The sequence below is a fragment of the Caretta caretta genome, chromosome 6, assembly GCF_965140235.1.
Source record: "Caretta caretta isolate rCarCar2 chromosome 6, rCarCar1.hap1, whole genome shotgun sequence".
NCBI lineage: Eukaryota > Metazoa > Chordata > Testudines > Cheloniidae > Caretta > Caretta caretta.
In genome coordinates, this window is record NC_134211.1 from 104,198,901 (window position 1) to 104,220,826 (window position 21,926).

Consider the following 21,926-nt stretch of genomic DNA (forward strand, 5'->3'; position numbering starts at 1 on the left):
CCATTTGTGCATTACTAAGCAGAGACAGGCACTTCCCTGCAACCCAGACTTCGGTGCCAAGCCCTGAGAAAGGGCCGACGCTTAGCACACACCCCTCTCATCAGCATCTCCCATTGGCTAGCTTAGGAGCCTCCCCACCTAGCATTCTGCTTTTGTGTATTGCATTCTCAGGTTCCTGTTTCTCCCCATTCATTGTATAGGGAGCCTCGGTGCCTAACTTGGCCTTGTGGATTGCAATTAGGGTGACCAGATGTCCTGATGGATAAAAATCAATTACTTAAAACACAAAGAAAAGAAAAATCATATTCTTGTTTAAATCAGGTTTTCCTTTTTTTTTTTAACAAAACTATTTAAAATTAAACTTGAAACTATGTTAATTCTTAAACTTAGTATAATCTATTAAAATCAATTAATTTTTTTAAAAAATTAAAGTAAATGTTTGCTGCTGAAGTTTTATAGAAAGTAAAAACCACTGACCCAGTGGAAGTGACTGGCTAAGTGCTAAAACTGCTCTTAACAGTGGTAGCCTCTTCTGCAGATACAGAGAGAATATTTTCTTAATTTGTTTATTCAAATAGTTCATCTCAATAACTAGTTCATTCAAAGTTAAGAAACTGATGGAGAGTTGAAAAAGCAGGAAAGTTTGATTTCCTCTTCCAGTATATGAATAAAAATGAGGTGTGAGGGGATAAGATCTACTAGTTCTAAAGTCTTGAAGGACATGGTGACCAGAAACTGTTCATTTCATGAACAGTTCATATCATGTAATAATAGATAATACTTCCTTTGTTTAATAAATCAGTTTTAAATGCAAAACAGATTTTGATAAACATTTCCTTTTCTTATGTATCCAGCACATTTAAGGATACAAATTGCTCTGTAGACGATCAGGCTCGGGCTGGAGCCTGGGCTCTAGGACCCTCCCCCTCACAGGGTCCCAGAGCATGGGCTCTGGTCCTAGTCTAAATGTCTACACAGCAATTTACAGCCCTGCAGCCCAAGCCCCACAAACCTGAGTCAGTTGACCTGGGCCAGCCATGGGTGTTTAATTGCTGTCTAGACAAACCCTTGGAGGCCATGGGCCTGCCTCTGTAGAACTGTGTGGGTCCTTGGGGCCTAGCACAAGAAAATGGTCACTCCCAACGAACTGGTTATAAGCTGAGGCACAGACCAGACTCTGTGGATCTGTGATAGTCAGCTAACATCTTCTAACGTTTAAACCACAGTTGGCTCTTGCAGCTCAGGTGGGATGGAGAGCCTACCACCTGTTGATAATTTTATCTGACTACCAAATTCAGGTCTGGGCCCTGACATAAGTCCACAACTATTTAAGGCTACCTCCAGATCCACATAGATTTGTTCTCTCTCTCTCTCTCCAGGAAGCTGACGTGCAGTACATGGCCCGCCATATGCACAATGCAACCTGCAAGCCAAAGTTCCTGTGGGTGGCCCACATGAGTATTTTTGTCATGTGTAAATCATGTTTACACCCAGAGTGTAATGTTTTCAGGCAGCTCTTGAGATGAGGTCTATGGTTGGGATCCAAAGCAGATAATTATTCTACAGAGCAAGGTGAAGGCAAACTTGTTTCCTTTGACTCTGCCTGGATAAAGTGGAGCAGATCTGGAGGAACTTTAGTTTGTTATTATGCTAAGTTTTGGTAAGGAAATGAGAATGTGATAGAACCATCTGAGAGCTGTATTTATAACTATCTTAACCAAGCACCCATCTCTCCAGGTTGCCTGGTGGGCTGGAGTAATGGTCCCAGCCCAGTTCCTTGTAAACAGGTGCCTACACCACAGTAATGACCTCTGCAATAGGCACTAATTGGCAATTTCAGCATAAAGACCAAGGATTGAATATGCATGGAAAACAACCCACTCCACAGCCAGCTGTAGGACAGCCAGCAAGATATTCTTTGGGCTCACAGAAAAATCAGAGGATGGTCAAGGACTTCACAGGCCTCAAAGCATAGCAGCTGACACAGCCAGAGCAGCTGAAGCAAAGTCTTTGAATGAACTCAGAATGATATTATTATTTCCATTGCTGCATTTGAGGGAGGAATGGACATAATAAATTCCACAAGTTTTAAGAAATTGCGAGAAGTATTGGATCATATTAAAGAAGTTCTGTATTAAAATCACAAATGAGTTTGATTCCCCATAGTTTAAATTCCAGGGTATTACTAATTAAGAGGTCTCTTGGTTTTCGGTACTGTTTCTCTCCCTCTATGTGTGAAACTTGCAAGCTGCTAATTGTGTTAGTACATTCTTCTAAGGCAGAGTCTGTTCTCAAAACAATTCTTTGTAACAACAACTACTCACACAGAGAAAGACTCAAAGCAATACTCTGTAACAATAGAAACAGCACCCAGAGACTCCCTGCCCTTTTGTTGTATTCATCTCGCTTTGTTAACAATTGTGATTAAAATAGAGATAGAGGATGTATGTGGATGGTTGCTTGGTGTGGATAATAACTGAATGATCAGGGAGGTGCCAGCCTAAGAATCCACTGTCCATCAGCTGAAGAAGGCGTCAAGTGGAAATAACCAGAGAACCCCCGGAGGGCAGACTGGAATCCACCCAACAGCCTCAAGAATGGGAGAACCAAAGAACAAGATAACATCTGGCAGCACGGAGCCGTCAGGAGTGTGACATCTGCTGATTGATTCAGCAACAGCATGATGAAGCAATTCCCATAGACTGGCATAGGAAGAAATTCCTATAAAAATGGACTCTAGAAAGTGAGAACTTTGGGGTCTGATTCTGCAAACCAACTTCCAGGAGCATCAGATGTGCATCTGACGAGGCCCTGCTCCCTCCTCATGTCCAGGCCACCTGGCCAGTCGCTTGGCATGAGCAACTCTAAGGCTGGTAACTCTGATAACAATCTTGCAGAACCTCTGTGTGTGTGTGTGTGTGTGTATGAATGAATGTGTGAATAAATATGAGATTGAATGGAATGTTATAGCTATAACTAACTGCTTACTATGATTCTGTCTGTATTCACAATAAATGTGGTATTTTGCCTTTTCGCCTTTAATAAGATCCTGCTGGTTTTTAATTTTATTGGTATAACAGAAGAAGGAGTTGGCTACCATGTTTCAAAGCCCCATTCCTTCCCCCGTACACAGAACTCACTGACCCTTCTTTGCAATACAGCATATTAATGCCCATATGTGGCAAATATTTGCTGTTTACTTAGCCATTAGTGAACCTTTCCCTTTCCAGAAGTTTTCTAAATTCCTCCTAGCAGTTCCTTACCTGTGTTACAATTGCAAAAACAGAGGCTTGGGGTGGAGAAACTTCATGACGTTTTAACAAGCAAAGTCTCAAACAAACAGCCACATCCATGATTTTTATTTCGAGTGTGCAATTCAGTGCTGTCTTAGGACAACGCAGCAGGAGAGCTCTTTTAAATTCTTTTAGTTTTGTGATTAGTTTTTATCAAACAAAAACTGAATTCTACACTGAAAACAAGTTTTAATCAACATTTACATTGCATAGTGCAGCTCTGCACAGGTTAGATTCAACCTTCCCTCACTTATGTGACAAATCAATGAAATAAGTGAGTCAAGGGACATCCATCAAAATAAGTGATGGTTGGCCCTAGGTGTCATGGTCACAACATTTATTTTCCTTGTGTAAACAGACCTTGGACAGATTGCAGAACCCAGCTAATTATTGATTCTGTTAAGGCAGAGCTTCAAATTAAAGTCAATTTCAATTGCACATGTAAAAAGAGTTTTATTAATTGATTTTACAAAACAAAGATGGAATGAAATGTACTAAAGTTGATAATAAGTATCATTTTAAACATTAAGTTGAAGCTTATGATAATTGCATTGTATACCTGAGTGCAGTAGAAATGTACACTTGAGAGAAAAATACATGGTATGTTAAGGGAAATGGTGTTTCCCTAAAATATCCCTTAAAATAAGGCACTGTTCTTTGTTTTTCATGTGGTTTTTCCAAAGGCTGTCACCCTAATGCCACCACATATGCAAGGGTCTCAAAAGTCAGGAGACACATGGACACTGGCTTTGAAGGTCTCGAGAGCTGGTCCCTCCTGGTCAAGTTGCCGAGTATAGAGGATGTATGCAGTGCTATCCTTTCTCTTTAAATATAGGATATCATCCCCAGGGCGTGATTATTTCCTGACTTACAGTAATGGAACTGATGCAACCTTGAGATTCTGAAACTACAATATATTTATGATAATCGACATTTCTACCATCAAGTGAAGCATTACACAGTAGACATTTAACCCTGCTGCCTAGTTATATTAGCAACCAAAACATGGCGCCTCCTTTTGATATACATTTTTTGAAGACAATTAGATCTCCCCTTCCTTTTGATCCTTCTGATAAATGCATAGTATTTGCAAGTTTTGAAAGGCCAGAATTAAACACTTCAAAGCACTGTCAGAGGAAGAAGAAATTCAGCCTACCAAGCAAAAATTCATACTCAATCCTGTCTCAGCCAAGGTCAATAACTATCAACTCCTATAAGGGAACAGAACAAAAACTCTTTTTAACCTTCCAACTTTATGTCCTTCTAAACAAATGTGTTTCAAAAACTGAGAAAAAAGGAAGAGCTCTTGCAAGAATCCCAGTGTTTCAAAATGATGCCTTGTCCTGCCATAAGGAAGGGTCTTTTTTAAAGAAAAAAGCAGGAATTAAATATTATTCAATGGAATTCACCATCAAGGACAGGAAATTCCCCGCTGACAGATGGCATTTTAAGGGCAGAGGCCGGATTCTGCTCCTAGTTACACTGCTGTAAATTCCACTGAAGCCTCTCAGGATATACAGTAGAATCAGGCCTGGTAAATCCCTGGCCAAACAGGTGGAAATTTAAGGGCACGAAATGCCCTGCTGGATGGGTGGAATTTTAAGTCTCCAGGAGTTATACTTCAGTTATCAGATAATGTTCTACTAGAAAATAAGAATAGACATTTTGCACCACTCACCAAAATCTCTTAGGAATAACGTTTAGTGCAGTGCCTTACATCTTCAACACGTTTACAGATATTAACTAACTAATCCTTACAAAACCTCTATGAGGCAGGAAATAATAATAATCATATTACAGATGGGGAAACTGAGCCAGATAAGTACCCAAGGCCACACAGCAAGTCACAGCAGAGCCTGGACAAGACCCCAAGAAGGCTTCCTGACTCCCTTGCTTGTGCTTAATCCACTCGACTCTACACCATCTCAGAAAGCCAGAGATATTTTGGACATTATTTCAATAGCCTAAGCCACAGGTACTTAAGTGTTCACTTCCAAAATCTCCTTTTCTCCCTAAAAGCCACCACAGGTCAGTGGGTTATCCATCCTTACTGTCCCAGTATTCTATCTGAAGTGGGCAGGGTCTTTTTCATTCAGAGACCTTGTCTATAGAACTGAAGGTGTTGAGCTATCTTCAAGCCTGTGACTAAGGAGGCGTCCCTGTTGGAGTCAGCAGAAGCATTTTGGTGAGCCTCATCTTTGTAGTGGCTCTTCTCTTTAAGAACATTTTTTTCCTGTTTGCCCACTTTGTCTTGCTACTGTCTCTGGGCACTCAGCCCAATTACATTTAATTTTTGCTCCTTACATTCAGAGTCCCAGATACTATTTCTGAAGTGGCGACTTTATAAATTAATAAATATATAACTTTTATAAATAAAATATTATAACCACAGTTCATGTCAAAAAGAAGGCATTTATAATGAATGCCAATAAAAGCTAGAAAGTGCTGTATATTAAGCACCATTCTAATGGGGAATCAGTTTTTTAACAGAATTAACCATGCACCTATGGATATTTCTATTTTTAAAAGACTTTGAACAGTGGGGACCTGGTTCTCCTTTCACTCACACTGATTTTCCATTGGTGTAACCCAACTGATAGTGGAATTACTCCATCTTTACACCAGTGTGAGAGAAGAATTGGGCCCTAAGCATATTCTACCCTCACTCCATATGCAGAATACCCACTGATATCAATAGGGGGTTTCTTTACAATGATAAAGACAGAAATGACATAGGGTTATAAGTACCCTTCACTGCAGAAAATGAATAGAATCCATGCATAAGAGCAGTACCCACACTTTGGTTGCACACACAAAGCTTAATCAAAAGCTCCTTGAAATCAATGGAAGTAGCAGCTGTGACTGAATTGGAGCTATTCTGTAGTAATTGATTAATACTTTATGTTGGGATTGGGCCATTGGGATGTTTACTGAATGAATATGTGGTTTTTCTTAATACAGGACCTAAGGGGGAAAACAGGCATGAAGGAAAAGGAATGGCTCAAACTAAGCCATCACTCAGCAACACAAGAGGGTTGTTAAGAGACAGCACCAGGATAGGAAAAGGCCTGCACACACATAAGAATATTAAAATAACTGGCAAGTTCTAAAAAAAGAACATTTTCTCAAGAAGGTGGGGAAGTTGTTCAGGGGAACCAGCTGAAGACACTCGACGCCCGTTTGAAGGAGCTAGGTTACCACCAGGAGGGAATGGTAAGCCTTTGGGGAAGATAGAAAACCCACGTCAACCATTGGTTGTTTTCAAATACTTTGTTCCGACTACGAAATAAACCATACTTTGTTTTAAGAAGGCTGTCTGATCACCGTATTCACCGCTAGTCACAGACTCCTGCAAGGAAGAGCCACAGGTCCTACAACTCAGCAAGCATTGTCAGTACAAAGGGTACTGTGACCCAGGGCCTGGTCTAAGAGTGAGAGAACTATGGAATTCTACCACAGGATAATAAAGGCACAAGGCCCGACCCCAGAGGGGGTGCACTCAGACAGACCAGAAAGAGAAAGAAGTGCAGCTAGCCTGCAACTGCAACAAGGATATTGAACCAGGCCCACAGTGTCCAAAGTGTCAAAAGTTGAAGAATTTTACTGCCTGGCACAACCACAGGCCTGGTACGGATAAGGGAAATATAATAACTTGGGGCTGAATGCTCATACAGAGTTAGACTCCTAACTGCCCACCAGACAAGGTATTGACCTTGTATTGATCCTGTGCATATTGAGGCCTCAATGCTACAATCTACCTCAGCAGGGCCCTATGCCTGTGAAGAATTCCATTGACTTTAACAGAACTCAAAAAGGGCTGATATGTGTGGAGCCCCATTGAAATCAGTGAGGCTCCCCACATGTACCAGAGTCCACGCGCCTGGATCAAACTGCAGGACTGAGGCCTGACTAACCAGGAAATTCCCCAGAGGCTCAATGAAAAACAGGTGTTCCACCTTACTTTCTTTGTAAATGATACTGAAGAGCAGAAGCGAAGGATTTGCCTGCTCAACCTGCTAGTTTACAAAGCTCCTCCTCCACTCACATGGTTAATTATGTCAAGATAAAAAATTAGGACAACTATATATATATATTTTTGGCAGCTGACCAAATCTGAGATCCAGGCTATCCACAAACAAGCCACCTTAAAAAGAAAAATACCTACCCTGAAATACAAATATTTCAGTTTGATCATAATCTTGTGGGGGAGAGGTTATGCAGATATTTTATAAACAAATAGATCTGCAAGACTGCAATATGAAAGGCACAGAAATGAATTCAACATTCTTCAGATCTTATAGAGTCACTCCGTCTTATTATGCTCTGAGCTATACTAATGTAAATCAGGAGGAACTCCAGAGTTATGCCAGTGTAAAAGCCCTGTGAAGCCAAAATCAGGCCTTTAATATTTTTTGTGTATGTCAATATTAGTTCAGCCCAGCTAGCAGCATCCCCTAAGCACTATACTATTTTAATGATTACATCTTGAGTCCTACCATCAAACAAAGTATTGTGTGCAGAGATCGCAATCCCCTTTCAAGTATTATTGATCACATCTTTTCAGGTTCAGCAGGATCTCTGATGGGATTTCTGACTGTGGAATTAGAAATCCCGTCTACTTCCAGAATTACACCCTCATAAGCTCTCATTCTGCAGAAACCCTGGCTTTTGCTGTTATGAGCTGCATTGGAAGAGGATGATTAAAGTTGTGACTGTTACTTTAAATCCTCAAACAGAGCTCTAAAATGTAGCTCAGCTGTTTGTATAGAAAAATGCAACAAACTGATGAGTCAAATCCATCCTACAATTCCAGTGATCATTATAGTAACCTGCATTCACTGTATTTAACTGGAGATAGATAAAAATAGAACAACAGATAAGCAACCATATATAATAAGTCTGTTCCTTATCTAAATGTTCCAGTGATGTCATTTACCCCACCATCCTTGTTACATACGTTACAGCTCATCTCAGAGATGGGCAAACTACAGCCCGCGGGCCACCATCCTGCTCGGCCCCTGAGCTCCAGGCTGGGGAGGCTAGCCCCTGGCCCCTCCCCTGCTGTCCCTCCGCCCCCGCAGCCTCAGCGCACTGCGCCACCAGCGCTCTGGCCCACCGCTCCTGCCGGGCAGTGCGGCTGGCTCCGGCATGGTAAGGGGGCGGGGAGTGGGAGGTCCTGGGGGGCAGTCAGGGGACAGGGGGCAGTTGGATGGGACAGAGGTTCTGGGGGGGGTCAGGGAACGAGGAACATGGGGGGCTGGATAGGCATGGGAGTCCCGAGGGGCTTGTTAGGGTGTGGGGGTGTGGATAGGAGTCGGGGCAGTCAGGGGACAGGGAGCGGGGGAGAGGGTTGGATAGGCGTGGGAGTCCCAGGGGGCCTGTCAGGGGGTGGGGGTTGTGGGTAGGCGTCAGGCAGTCAGGAGACAGGGAGAACGGGCAGTTGGATAGGCATAGGAGTCCCAGGGGCCCTGTCAGGGGGCAGGGGTGTGGATAGGGATCGGGGCAGACAGAGGACACAGAGAAGGGGCAGTTGGATAGGGGGTGGGGTCGCAGGGAGTTGTTGGGGCGGGGGTCCCTGGAGGGGACGGTCAGGGGACAAGGAGCAGGGGGGGAGTTGGATGGGTCGGAGTTTCTGAGGGGGGCAGTCAGGGATCAGGAAGTGGGTGGGGGCCAGTCTGTTTGGGGAGACACAACCATCCCGACCCGGCCTTCCATATAGTTTTGCAACCCGATGTGGCGTTCAGGCCAAAAAGTTTGCCCACCCCTGGCTTATCTGGTATTTTTTTCTCCATAATATGTGAATTTTGAAAATCCATTTGACTTATAAACGAAACAAAAGATAATATTCTGTGGCTTTTTTTTTCCTCCCATTTCTTCTATTGATCTGTCCTTAACATCTGCCCTATAATAGTATCAGGGGGGTAGTCGTGTTAAGTCTGTATCCACAAAAACAATGAGGAGTCCAGTGGCACCTTAAAGACTAACAAATGTATTTGGGCATAAGCTTTTGTGGGTAAAAAACCTACTTCTGCATCTGAGGAAGTGGGTTTTTTACACACGAAAGCTTATGCCCAAATAAATGTTAGTCTTTAAGGTGCCACCGGACTCCTCTTTGTTTCTATGATAGTAGTAACTTTGATCATCATTGCACATAATCACACTAGTATTTGAAAGGACAATGTTAGGTCAAATAAAGCACCAAATTTAGGGGCTTTCCCTTAATTCCAACTGAAAGGATTTTTTAAACGTTCCTTTTTAGTTTGCAAATACAAATACTGTAGAGCTTCTGAATACTTGCGAACATGAAAGCAAAATAACCTTGCAGTTGTCTTTAAATGTAATTGAAATTCACTAGTCTGTATTTTTGTCCAAGCTAACTAAAAATGCAAAAAAAAAAAAAAAAATAGCAGAAAGAGTGACATGTAAATTAGCTTTCTAAATCTGTTTCAGTTTTAATATGGTGCTTTGAGTTTTGTAACTACATTTGTTGTTAAAAAATGTGACTTTTAAACTGACACTGTCCTTTCAACTACAACCAAACTACCTAGGTGTGTGACCTCACCAGGTCTCATAAGACAAGTGAGTGGGGTTGGGCCTTGTCAAAATTTGTATGGAAAATCTACATGGAAAGAAACAGGACATGGTGTTGGTGACCGTCATCAGCAGAATATCCTCATGCTTAAAGTTAGGCACATCCTTGTGGAACTGGTGCATAAGCAGGTGACATTTCTCTTTGTGAATAAATACTGAATCCATGGCCCAGCACAGAAGACACTACACCAGTTTTACATGTAACTGAATGGAGAATCAGGCCCTCTGTCTTTTGGATTACTTGGAACAAAGAGGTCTTGACTTTGTCAATTCCTGGCTAATGAGTAATTAAACATGCAATCTTACCGTTCTCTTAACTCACACTGCTTACATGTCTCTCATTTTGAGAGACTTCACTCTTTTTAATGCCATAGTTTCCTACATTCCATACAGATGTGGTCTTCCTTCATGTTTACTGCTGAAACTATGAAATTGAGGATACAGAGATATTTACATTAGAGGAATTAATCTGCTAAACTTTATGTTTCCTGCCTTAACTTTTTTTTAAAAAATCTCTCAATTTGGGTCTTTGTCATACACTGTGTTCCACATTTAGGCCTTCACAGGTTGAGAGGTGCATCTTAACATTATTATTCCGTACAAAAAACTAAGTTAATTCACAGTTCTACACTTTTCATCCAAGGTTTCCCATGCACTTTACAAACATTAAGTCCCAGATTTCTCGCTCATGCTGCATACTTTACTCTGCAAGCAGTTACTTTGAAATCAGGTTTATTCAATCTGGAAAAGTTCTATCCGTTTGAGATATATTCCCTATACCTGAAATGCACACTGCTATATCTAGTAATAACTACAAAAAGGCAACTATTTCTTAAGTGTGACCATTGTAGGTATTATTATACCCAATATACATATTGGTAAACAAAGAGACAGAGAGGTCAACATTTTCAAAAACAATCCACTAATTCTGAAAATCTGTTGTTTTTAGGTGTCTGACTTGGGACACCTGGCCTCATTATTTAGAAGAGCTGGGGATTTGAAGCTCATATTGGCTACAACTGGGGTTGTGGGTGTCCAACACCTCTGAAAAGCAGGTCCTTGGTCTTAAGTTGAGTACCCAAAACATTAGACACCCAAAATTAGTGGACACTTGAAAATGTGGCTCTAAATGACTTGCCCAAAATTAGACATTGAGGCCCTGACCCAAAGCCTACTGAAATCAACAGAAAGATTCCCCTGGATTTCAATTGGATCAGAACCTGAATCAGTGGCACAGTGAGGAAAAGGACCCATGCATTCAGATTCTGGTCCACTCACCTCACAGCTTAACAACAACAGAACCATACTTCCCAGGTATTGAACAGAGTGTTAAAATCATAAGAAATGAACAGCACAGTTTTCAATAACTGCTATAGTACTAACTTCCTAAAGGTGTATAAAACCTCTGACTACAGAAGTGTCCTTCTCTACATATCTCATTCTAACTAACGTAGGGAAAGACATGTACAGTATAATATACATTACTCAGACTATTACAAAGGACTGGATCCCAGTCAAAAATATTCTTTCGGGAATTATTTTCTTTCACAAATGTTGCTTCATGCTAGTGAATAAAGCTAGGCAAATAAGCACACTCACTCATATGGCCATTTTTGAATATGCCTAAACTAACCTTCCTGTTGGGAAGATGTTAAAATATTCATACGTTGTAACAAAATGTTCTTGCTGTTATTGTGATAAAAATAATCTTCTTCTCTTGGCTGAAAATTAATTGTTGAGCATTCCACCACTTTATGATGTACTCAGATATTCAGTGCATTTTTTCTTTTCTTTTTGGTGTTTAGAGGAATATGCTACAGAGAATTTATTAACCGAGCAAGTAGCACAAGGATATAAATATATCAAAGGCACCTAGCTGCATTATAAAAAAAAAAAAAAAAAAAGGAGAGAGACGCTTCAGTGGTTTCTATGTCAACAAGCCTGGTACTTATTCCCCTTTTCTTTCCCTTAGATTGTCATTCTTCTGAATCTATGCCCTGAAATCACTCTTGGTTCTCTTATCTAAAATGGAAAATGTTCTTGTAGCTTTTAGCAGCATTTACCTGAGATGGCCTTTTACTATCACTTCCTATTTTAAAACATTGAAAATAGGACTTTTTAATAAAAAGGGAAAGTAAAAACCCATCCGCATATGGCCATGTCTAAACATCCAGCTGGCAGTTCCATTTTTAAAACTGGCATTTATTTTCTTATATACCATGTTTCAGTAGTCGCAGTAGTTAGCAGCTTTCACCAATGGCTATGCGAGTTTTAATCTTTTAGTAAAAAGGTGAGAATGTTAGCACACTATAATCTACCCGAATCCATTTTTTAATAAAAGTGTAAAGTTATCAGGCCTAATTCTGCTCTCATACCAATATATAAATCGAGAGTAATTATTGGAACCACATCACTGTAGAAAGTTGTGTAAAAGGAGAGCAGATCAATTCCAGTAACTGGCAAGACCTCAGTGCTTAATTTATGCCAGGGCTAAGCCCCAGCATCTCTAGGCTTGGCAGTTCATAGCCCCGGCACCTCTGGGCCTGCCGCGTCAGTTATGAAAGTAAAAAAATTGCTTGAGCCCCATCACCCTTTTCATTACAAATTAAGCACTGCATGGCCTACGAGCAATTTTAACTTACACAGGGATTTTTAACATGTAAATTACATTACAGTTAATTATAAAACCAGAGAGAGATAGAGATTCTGATGAAATCATAAACTAAAAGTGCAGAGTTTAGATAGTTTGTGGGATCAAAATTTCACCGTTTAGTTACAACAGAACTACAAAGGTTCAAAATAAAGTTAAATTGCAAGAATTACAGTATCTATTTCAAAAAAGAAAATAACTCTTCAGCAGCGAAACAGCAGGAGAGGGCATTTCAAGTTAAGGGCAAAACTCCCACTGACTTCAATGAAGCCAAGATTGGGCACAAAATATTTCAAATCATTTTTAAGCCTTACAATAAAAGCATGCATCCCAATGTGAAAAAAAGATAGGGCCTACTGAAATAGACAATAGGTGTATCAATACAGTTTGAAACAGTGTATCTACTCCACAAATATTTATAAATATTCATAAACTCTTTAAAATACTGACAGGAGTCTTTATAGATTCTGTAACTGATATAGTACTGGTGCTTTAAAAAAATTTTAGATTTGGATAGAACTAAGGAGATTTATAAACGGAGAGCCAAATTCTGTTCTCAGACACGTGTAACTGAAATCAACATCTTGGCCTTTTAAAAAAAATGTATTCTCAGCTAGAGGCAGCATGTTGCAGTGGATATGTTTCTAGACTGAAAGGCTGGAGGCTCAGGTTCTGATCCTCAAAAGTATTTATGCACCTAACTCCCATTGAAATCAATGGAATGTAGGCACCTAAGTATCTTTGAGAGTCCAGGCCTTGGGCTTTATTCCTGGATCTGCCACTGAGTTCCTGGGTGATGCTGAGCAAGTCTCTTAAACTCTCCGAGTGCCACGTGCCCCCACATCTGTAAAATGTAGATAATAATTCTTATTCACTTTTATAAAGTTATATGAGATCTATGATTTAAAAGCGATATATAAGTGCTAGGTATTATTAGTGTGAGAGGGATTTTTGACTGGTTGTAAACAGAGCAGGCCAGTTCTCAACCATGTACACTAACTTTAATACAGGTTTCAGAGTAGCAGCCGTGTTAGTCTGTATTCGCAAAAAGAAAGGGAGGACTTGTGGCACCTTAGAGACTGGCCAATTTGTCTGAGCATAGGCTTTCGTGATGCATATCCAATGAAGGGGGGAAGGATAGCTCAGTGGTTTGAGCATTGGCCTGCTAAAGCCAGGGTTGTGAGTTCAATCCTTGAGGGGGCCACTTAGGGATCTGGAGCAAACACTGGGGACTGGTCCTGCTTTGAGCAGGGGGTTGGACTAGATGACCTCCTGAGGTCCCTTCCAACTCTGATATTCTATGATTACTTATTCTAGAACTACGCCATTGTATATATTCACATCTGATGCTTTTTCCCCCTTTAATAGCTCAGGTAAGACATGACACCTTATACTTATGTTTTCAAACACCTTATAGTGGTACATGCAGTGAGATGACAACTAATATTCAGAATTCCTCTTATATTGTAAGAAGGGAATGTGGTTTTTCATGAACTCAGTGTTATCCAACGGAATTTGCCCTGCAGGATAGGCTATTCCTCTGCAGGACTGGAGGAATTTTAAGAGAGAGGGCTCTCTAGAACAGTGTGTCTCTGTATCTTTAAGTTTCACAGAGGGTAATGAAGTTCAATTCATTCTTAAACAAATGATTAGGAGGTAAAGAAAAGAAGGAGTGATACATTTTTAATTCATTCTTCTTTTATGGAATCTTTTCCTCAAAAATATACCAGTGAATTATAGGGTAAAATCTTATTGTATATAATCAGTGGATAGTTATAAAATTGGGTAATTTGGGGGACTTTTGAGGAATGGGTTCAGACAGTCCATGTTAATCATCACTGAAAGAGAAATAACCAAGAGTAGGTGAAATACTGCAATTATGTCATAATGAAGAATTGCTAAAACTAGAGACTTTCTCAACCACAACCCTTCAAAATTTGAATATGTTCAAAGTCTGAATATTGGGGTGTTCAAGATGCAGATCAACATTTTGCGAAATGAGCCCATCTCTAATTAACATACACCTGCACTTCCACAAATGGACAGCTAACAGAAAAGCTGATTTTGGTCTCCTCCTAGGTAAATTAAATATATTATGTAATAAAACTAACTTCCAGCAAATGCAATGTCTCTTCCAACATGTATTACTTTCATATCATTAGGCATCAATAGCATGAAATAACGGCCTATAATCCAAGCCTTTTATTTGAATAGGAGATAGAGTTTATATCTCAGTTTAAAGCAAACTGTTGATTAAGATGATCGATAGGTTACATTAAACAAATTGTTTTCCTATCCCTGCACACCAGAGCTGCTCTTTATTGTTACATCAGTTCACATTATCTCTGCCAACCATGAGTAATTGGAGAGGGGCAAACATAACTTTGGAGAAAACATTTTATCGGGGCTGTACTATTTAATGGTAATAGTTATATCTTGGTGTAGCAAGTATGTCCTACAGAAAGATAGCAAAAGTACCTGATAGTCAGTGTATCAGCTCTGCTTATGCTCATTCAACAGTAGCTCACAAGGGGATATGTCGCCTATTTTAATCAGATGGTGGGCTAAATTCTGTACCATTACACTAATGTAAATCTGAAGTGACAGTACTGACTTCAGCTGAGTTACTCCAAATTTTACACAGGGGCAACCGAGCAGAATTTGCCCCAAAGTGGGTAAAGCACTTTGAATACACTCCAACTGAAGTCAAAGGCAAAGCTCACACGTGCCCCAATAATGCAGAATCAGATTTTGTGTTATGATCTCTGGCCTCCCAAAACACAGTGTTGGCTCACTGTTTATTAATAATTATCTAAATGAATGACTTTACATTAAGGTTAGGGCTATCTTTATCCAGAATTAAAACAAAAGAGCCCCAGAATTCTGTCAGGGTGATTCCCTATGTTATCTTTCTGCAGCTCAGAATGTGGGCCTCTCCTTTTGGGTCTTCACGCCCTGTTTGAAACCTTGGCAGGCTGAGACTTCTAGCCCTCCTCAAAGGAAGAGGACATTAGCCAGCTGTTACTCCTTCAGGAATGTGACTGGGCAGCGAAGGAGGCATGGCCTGAAAGTAATCACCTACTGTAACACCTCAGCAACTTTCCCAGCCCCCTTCCTACCTCTTACACACACACTGCCCTCCCTTTCACACTTGGTTCCTTCCTCTAGTGAAAAGCCTGATCGTTTCTTGCTGTGGGTTTTCTCCAGGCTGTCTTTCGTTTAAGGAGACCCCTGAATCACAGCGCCAGGCTGAGTGCCCCCTGCATCCTGCTGCACAGACTTCTCCACCGCCCGCCTTGAGACCTCACCCCTGCCAGGAGTGCCATAACACTGCCCCCTTTGGTACCGCGCCATTGAGCTAACCTGTCTGAACGTGAAAGTCCAGCACGAACACATCGTTGCCCTCCCCTTCCCCCCTCCAATACAGAGGCTCCTCTGCAGGTCCCAAGCAAAACAGGAAAGAGAAGAAAATACAAACCTGACCCCCCGCCCCGCAAGCAATCACCCCTCCCCTCCCTGCCCAGCCTGCGAGGGAGCCCAGTGCGCGCCCCGATCCCACGCCCAAATGCCACACACACGTTTGTCTCCCAAGCCAGATCAAAGGAAGCGGCGAGGGCAGCGCACAGCCGGGACGGAGCAGGCAGGAGGGAGGGGGGACGGAACCGGGGTTTTCAAAGCCCCCAGTCCAATCCAGCTGGGAGCACAAGACTCGGGGGAGAGGGGGGCGCAATATAGGGATATTTACCTTGGAGGTTTTGCACTCGGATGTCGCTAATCTGCCCGATCAGCTCCTCCCGCTGAAACCAGTCCCACTCGTGCCCTGCCATGGAGGAGCAGGCGGGGTGGGGGCGGACACGGCGCTGCTTGGAAAACGGGGATCCCCGCCCCCCCTCCAAGGCACACGCACCACAACCGGGCTCTGGAGCCGGGAGAGAGGAGCGAGCCGGAGGAGAGGCTGGGGGCGGGGGAGCAGCCGCCGGCTAGGGGGGCAGGGAGAGAGGCAAGGGGATCAACAAGGCGCTGCGCGCACACGGCAGCGGGGGACCAGCCGAGCCCCCAGCGCACGGGGGAGGGGTCCGGGGAGCCCAGCAGAGCCCCCCCGCGCGGGACAGGGCGCAGGGAAAGGGGAGCCCGGCGCAAGCCCACAGCGAGGGGGGAAGCAGGCGGCGGGGGTGGAAGGGAGCCCAGCCGAGGCGACCTCTCCGCCAGGGGCCGGCGGGCGGCTCTGAGCAGCCCGGGGGCCGGATCAAGTTTTTATGGCTGGCGCTGAAGTCGGAGGTCTCTAAGTTGCATATTGTGATGCCGCCTTGTGTCGCTGAGCTGACGCAGCCGCAGGTTGGGCAGCGGCGGCGGTGGGAAGCAGACACCCGCCCGGAGAGAGGCACCTGGTTAGGATCTGCTGGAAAGCAAAGCAGGCGCGGGAGCCGGATTTCACAGAAACACCTTCCAGCCCCCCACCCTCACGGGGCTCCCCCCGCCTCGCCGGGCGGCCAGCCCCTACTTAGTAATGGGCACTGGGAATGAAAAAGGAAGTGAAAGCCCGGGCTCGAGGAGCTGATATGAACACACACCCCTGCAAACACACCCACGATAAATAAACCCCCACGGGGCATCGCCGACCCGTGGCGGAAAACCAGCACCGACAGGAAGGATCGGGGAGGAGCGATCGCAGGTAACCCTCCAGCCTGCAGATACTGCGCTTCCAGGGCTGCATCGGATACAGCAGTTACCCAACTGGTCTGGGCCAAAAGGGCTTCTGCGGACATCTTTGGGAATAGCCATCAGGAAAATCCCTTTGCACTGGTCACATGCTGTCTCCTCTCTCCTAAAAAACTCCCTTGATCTGTGCCATTTACTGTAAGAACAACGCCGAGTCTCCACTACATCCCCCTTCCCCCCCACACACACACACTCAGACACTCCACCCTCAGATACACAGAAATCAGATGGAAAAGACCTTGGACGATCATTAGTGGTCCCGCTCCCCCGCTAGACACTGGACAGTTTACAAAAGTCAGTTTTCTTGCACTGGCAGCGGGGACCTGGATAAAAACGTAAAAGGTCTTTTCTTTTTCTGATAGTGGGGAGGATAATCCTCTAAAGTAAATTGCACAAATCAAGAGAGATCTGCACCAGAAAAGGAAGAGAGAGGGAGTGACAGGCAAAAGAATTCCCCCACCCATCAGTATTAAATAAATAATCTCCACTAGTAATTAAAATAAATAATTGTTATTACAATTTATGTTTTGTGTTCTGTCATCTAATCTGGTGAGCTTTATTTGTGGTCTGGTGTGACATGTATGGCCTTTTCCGTGTCATGCCATGTGGCCCCATATTTGAATCATTATTGGACAAGGAGACATGAGGATTATTGAGGTGTTTAATTACTACATTGATGGCTGTGGCATAAAAACCTAAATAGATAGTAAAAGCATGTACATTTTCTTTATATACAGTTATTTAATCCGTACATTGCATTGTTTTTATTATTATGCTTTCCTTGCAAATCCACAAGATTAAATCATAAAAAAAAGAAGAAGAAATTACTAATATAACCAAGTACTGTATGATTAGTTGGACTAATAAATGAATTGGGATCTGCAAATTTTAATATCAGGGCATTGGAACTTGCATATAACTGAACTAAGGTCTGCAGGTTGTATCATTTAATACTTTAAAGTGCTTGTGAGAGGCCGGATAGAAACCGATGCCATGCTCTCAAGCTGTTTCACCCAGTTCTGGAATGGACTCAGACTGTTCCCAGAGCTGGTCTAACTTTTCTGCTCCTGAGTCAGAATCAGATGGAGAAAGAGGGGAAGCTAGATTATGAGCACAGCAACCAGTAAGCAAGCTATTTATCACAAGAATAAGCAGTACCAAGAAATTGCTCCACACTTGGGCCTAGAATCAGCTCTGACTACTAGCATAATTATTATTTAGATTAGAGTAGGTAAAGACACTGAAGAGTTTACAAATGAAAAGGACGAAGAACAGAAGTAGTGTAATAGGGAAAAGGATACATACCTTATGTTAGTTCCATTTTTAATTAATTAAACATCTGACTCATTTCTTGTAGGCATCCAGGAAGAAGGGGCTCTTCGGGAAGGATCATGATAGTGGCCTGGCATAACAGCTCTGGCAAAATACACAGTGTTTAGGGATGCAACTGCAAAGAGAGCAGAGATGGTTGTGAGAGCAGTAGATTGTATGGAGCATCAAGGCTGACATAAGTGACTTTGTGGAGAGGGTAGAGAGTGACATATAGGAGACATGGTCAGATAAATTGGGAGCGGCAGAGCTAAGTGGGGTCTTCAAGGATAAGATATTTACTACTGATATGGCAGCTCAGGGGAGCAGGATTCAGAACAACATGGTCACTAAAGACCCTGATATTTAGCACCAGAAAGTATGTTCTATTTACATGGGAGAAAAAAAAAAAGTATTGCCAACCCCAAGTATTGAAAAATCGTGAGTCAGGTCCCAAAAAATTGTGAGAGGGGCTTAAAAATAATGAGTTTTTTAAAATAAAATAATAAATAATAATAATAATAATAAATGTAGGCTTGTTATTTGCCTTTTGCTCTTCATCCTTTAAGGGTCATATTTTCACATTTTCCCCCACAACCATGAGAGCTAGAAACTTATGTAATCACTGCTTGCTCAACGTGGCATTCTGTCCCCCTCTAGTGGTGGCTAGGCTCTCTAGAGCAGTGTTTCTCAAACTTTTATATTGGTGACCCCTTTCACACATTGCAACCCCCCTTACAAATGAAAAACACATTTTTTTATATTTAGCACTATTATAAATGCTGGAGATGAAGCAGGGTTAGGGGTGGAGGCTGACAGCTCGCAAACCCCCCATGTAATGACCTTGCGACCCTGCGGGGTCACCACCCCCAGTTTAAGAACCTCTGCTCTAGAGATTGATGAGCCTGCTATAGCTTTGGCCAAGAAACACCCATTTTTTAGCTCATGCATCTTTCAGCGCATGCAGTAGAGGCTTGTGCATTAAGCTCCAGAGATCCCAGGTTTGATCCCCACCTTTGACTCCCCTGCGTGGGTCGGTGTCACACTTATTTTTTAAAAAATATAAAATCAGAGAGTCTTCCATAATCACCACTCCAAATATTGTGAGACTCACGCTCAAAATCACTGAGAACTTGAGGAAGAGAAAGTCTATGAATGCGCTATATGCTTACTAAACAAGTAAATGATAACATGGAATGAGGACTGGAATATTTCTTTTAGGCAAATAACTGATGAAGTTTTTGATTAATAAGCTTGATTGCTTATTTGATTTTTAAAGCACCAGTTTACTGGTGCTTAATTAAATCCCTTGGCTTTTGCTGATTGCCCAGGGCAACACTGTAAACACCCAGGGAAGAATCTGAAGTATAATGTCAGGTTTATTTTAAAAAAAGATGGCACATTGGAAGGTGGGGAGTCTATCAGTTTGTACCGCACCTTGCACAGTGGGGTACTGATCCATGACTGGGGCTCCTAGAACTATGATCAATAATATTAACAACAACAACAACGTGTTCTTGGTGAACTGATGTTACTGAACATCATTTCAATTTATTCTGCAGTCTGTTTATGCATAATTCAGATATCTGTAAAGTTAATTGATTAATATTGGTTACCTATGGATGAGTTGATGGATTATATTCTGCGTTAAAGATAATTGTCGATATTTAAAGGTGGCCTGACAAGGAAAAAGAAGCAGAGAACTTGCAGCCCAGAGTATCGAGGGTGGGGGGGTAAGTCTAAGGTGGTTTAAACCCCCTTTGTGCCTTCCCAGTTCTAGGCTGCTCTATGGCTTCTGCTGTAATATAGTCATCCCTGGGGTAGCGGTGTCTAAGGGCTTGTTTACTTGGAAAGTTATATCAATATAATGATATCGGTATAGTTAAACCACTGTATTTATATTTGTACAACTTTCCTTGTTGACACGCAGACTGTATCCCTGATAGCTAGGTTGGGGGTGGCTTGTCTGCAGACTGCTGATGGAGCTTTTAGTGGCTTCTGCATGTTCTATGAGTTCCTGTTGTATGTGATATGAATGGGTGACCAGGTCCACTGATGCAGGAACCTAGAAGCTTGTGGGCAGCAGTGGGTGGAAGCCATAATTGGGCAGAATGGGCTCTGCCAAATGGAGGCATGGATCACATTGTCGTAAGTGAATTTGGCAGATGGGAGCAGGGAGACCGAGTCATCCTGGTGGCAATTCAGGAAGCATGGAATGTACTGTTTGAGAATCCACCTGCTTATTGGTCTGAGGATGATATGGAGAGAAGGTTCTACCTCCAAGAGTTTGAAGAGCTCTTGCCAGAAAGGGGAGATAAACATTAGGCCTCAATCCAACAATATGCTGGTCAGTAGTCTGTGGAGCTGCAAGATGTGTTCAAGAAACAGGCAGTTTCCAGGGCAGTGGGAACCGTGCAAGAGGGGATAAAGTGTGCCATCTTGATCAGAGATTGATGGCGACCAAAACAACTGTACATCCATGGGAGTGGGGTAGTTTTACTATGAAATCCAGTGTTATAGTAGACCAGGGGTGAGACGGGGTGCATAGGAGCTGAAGGATACCTGGTTTTAGTTTGGTCCAAATTGACATTATTCGAGAACTGTGAGTCTGGGATGGCCATCTGGAACATAAATGCACTCTTGCAGTGGAAAATTCCATCCCGTACTTGAAACTCCGAAGTGGACTGCATCACCCAAGGTCTGGCAGGTTTTAGTGGTGAGGGTTGCAAGGCAACAGGAATTGAATGAGTTAAGTCCATATCCACTGTTCAAGTTGGATGGCTTAAAGATGGTTGAACATGGTGTCATGCAGGACTCAGCAAGTTTATCCTTGTGTGACAGGCCATCCACCATGCTATTCCTTGTACCTGGGCAGTATGTCACAATGAAATCACATCAGGCAAAGAAAAGGGACCAACAGGTCTGGCATTGGTTTAGGTTTTGGGCCATATGAAGGTAATCCAGGTTTTTATGGTACATAAGGACCTGGACTGGAAATTGGGCTCCTTCACAAAAATGAAGCCATTCCTCAAAAGTTGCCTTAATTGAAAGCAGCTGCTTGTCCCAGATGTCATAGTTCTCCTTGGCTAGGCTTACTTTTCTGGATTAGAAAGCAGAAGGGAGGAATTGGCTACTGGGTCTCACTTGGTGGGATAACACTGCTCCTATGTTGAAGTTCAGTGCATTGGCCTTCATGATGAAAGGCTTGGTAGGGTCAGGATGGAGAAGGGTGGGAGCAGTAGTAAAGACCTTCTTCAGCTGGTCAAAGGTGGACTGGGCCTCAAAGGATCCAACGAACCAGCTCCCCTTCCAGGGGAGTGCTGTCATGGGAGCTACCAGCAATGACCAGGGCATTTGGGGGTCAT

At 42.6% G+C, this 21,926-nt stretch overlaps 1 protein-coding gene across 1 annotated transcript in view; it reads right to left on the bottom strand.

The window, feature by feature from the left end:
• The window catches only part of CLMN (calmin), a 99,087-nt gene extending 82,130 nt beyond the window's left edge, over positions 1 to 16,957 (bottom strand). Inside the window, exon 1 of the mRNA XM_048854008.2 lies at positions 16,280 to 16,957. Coding sequence (XP_048709965.1) covers positions 16,280 to 16,361 — 82 coding nt within the window. The 5' untranslated portion in view covers positions 16,362 to 16,957. The remainder of the gene's footprint in view (positions 1 to 16,279) is intronic.
• Positions 16,958 to 21,926: the final 4,969 nt, after the last annotated feature.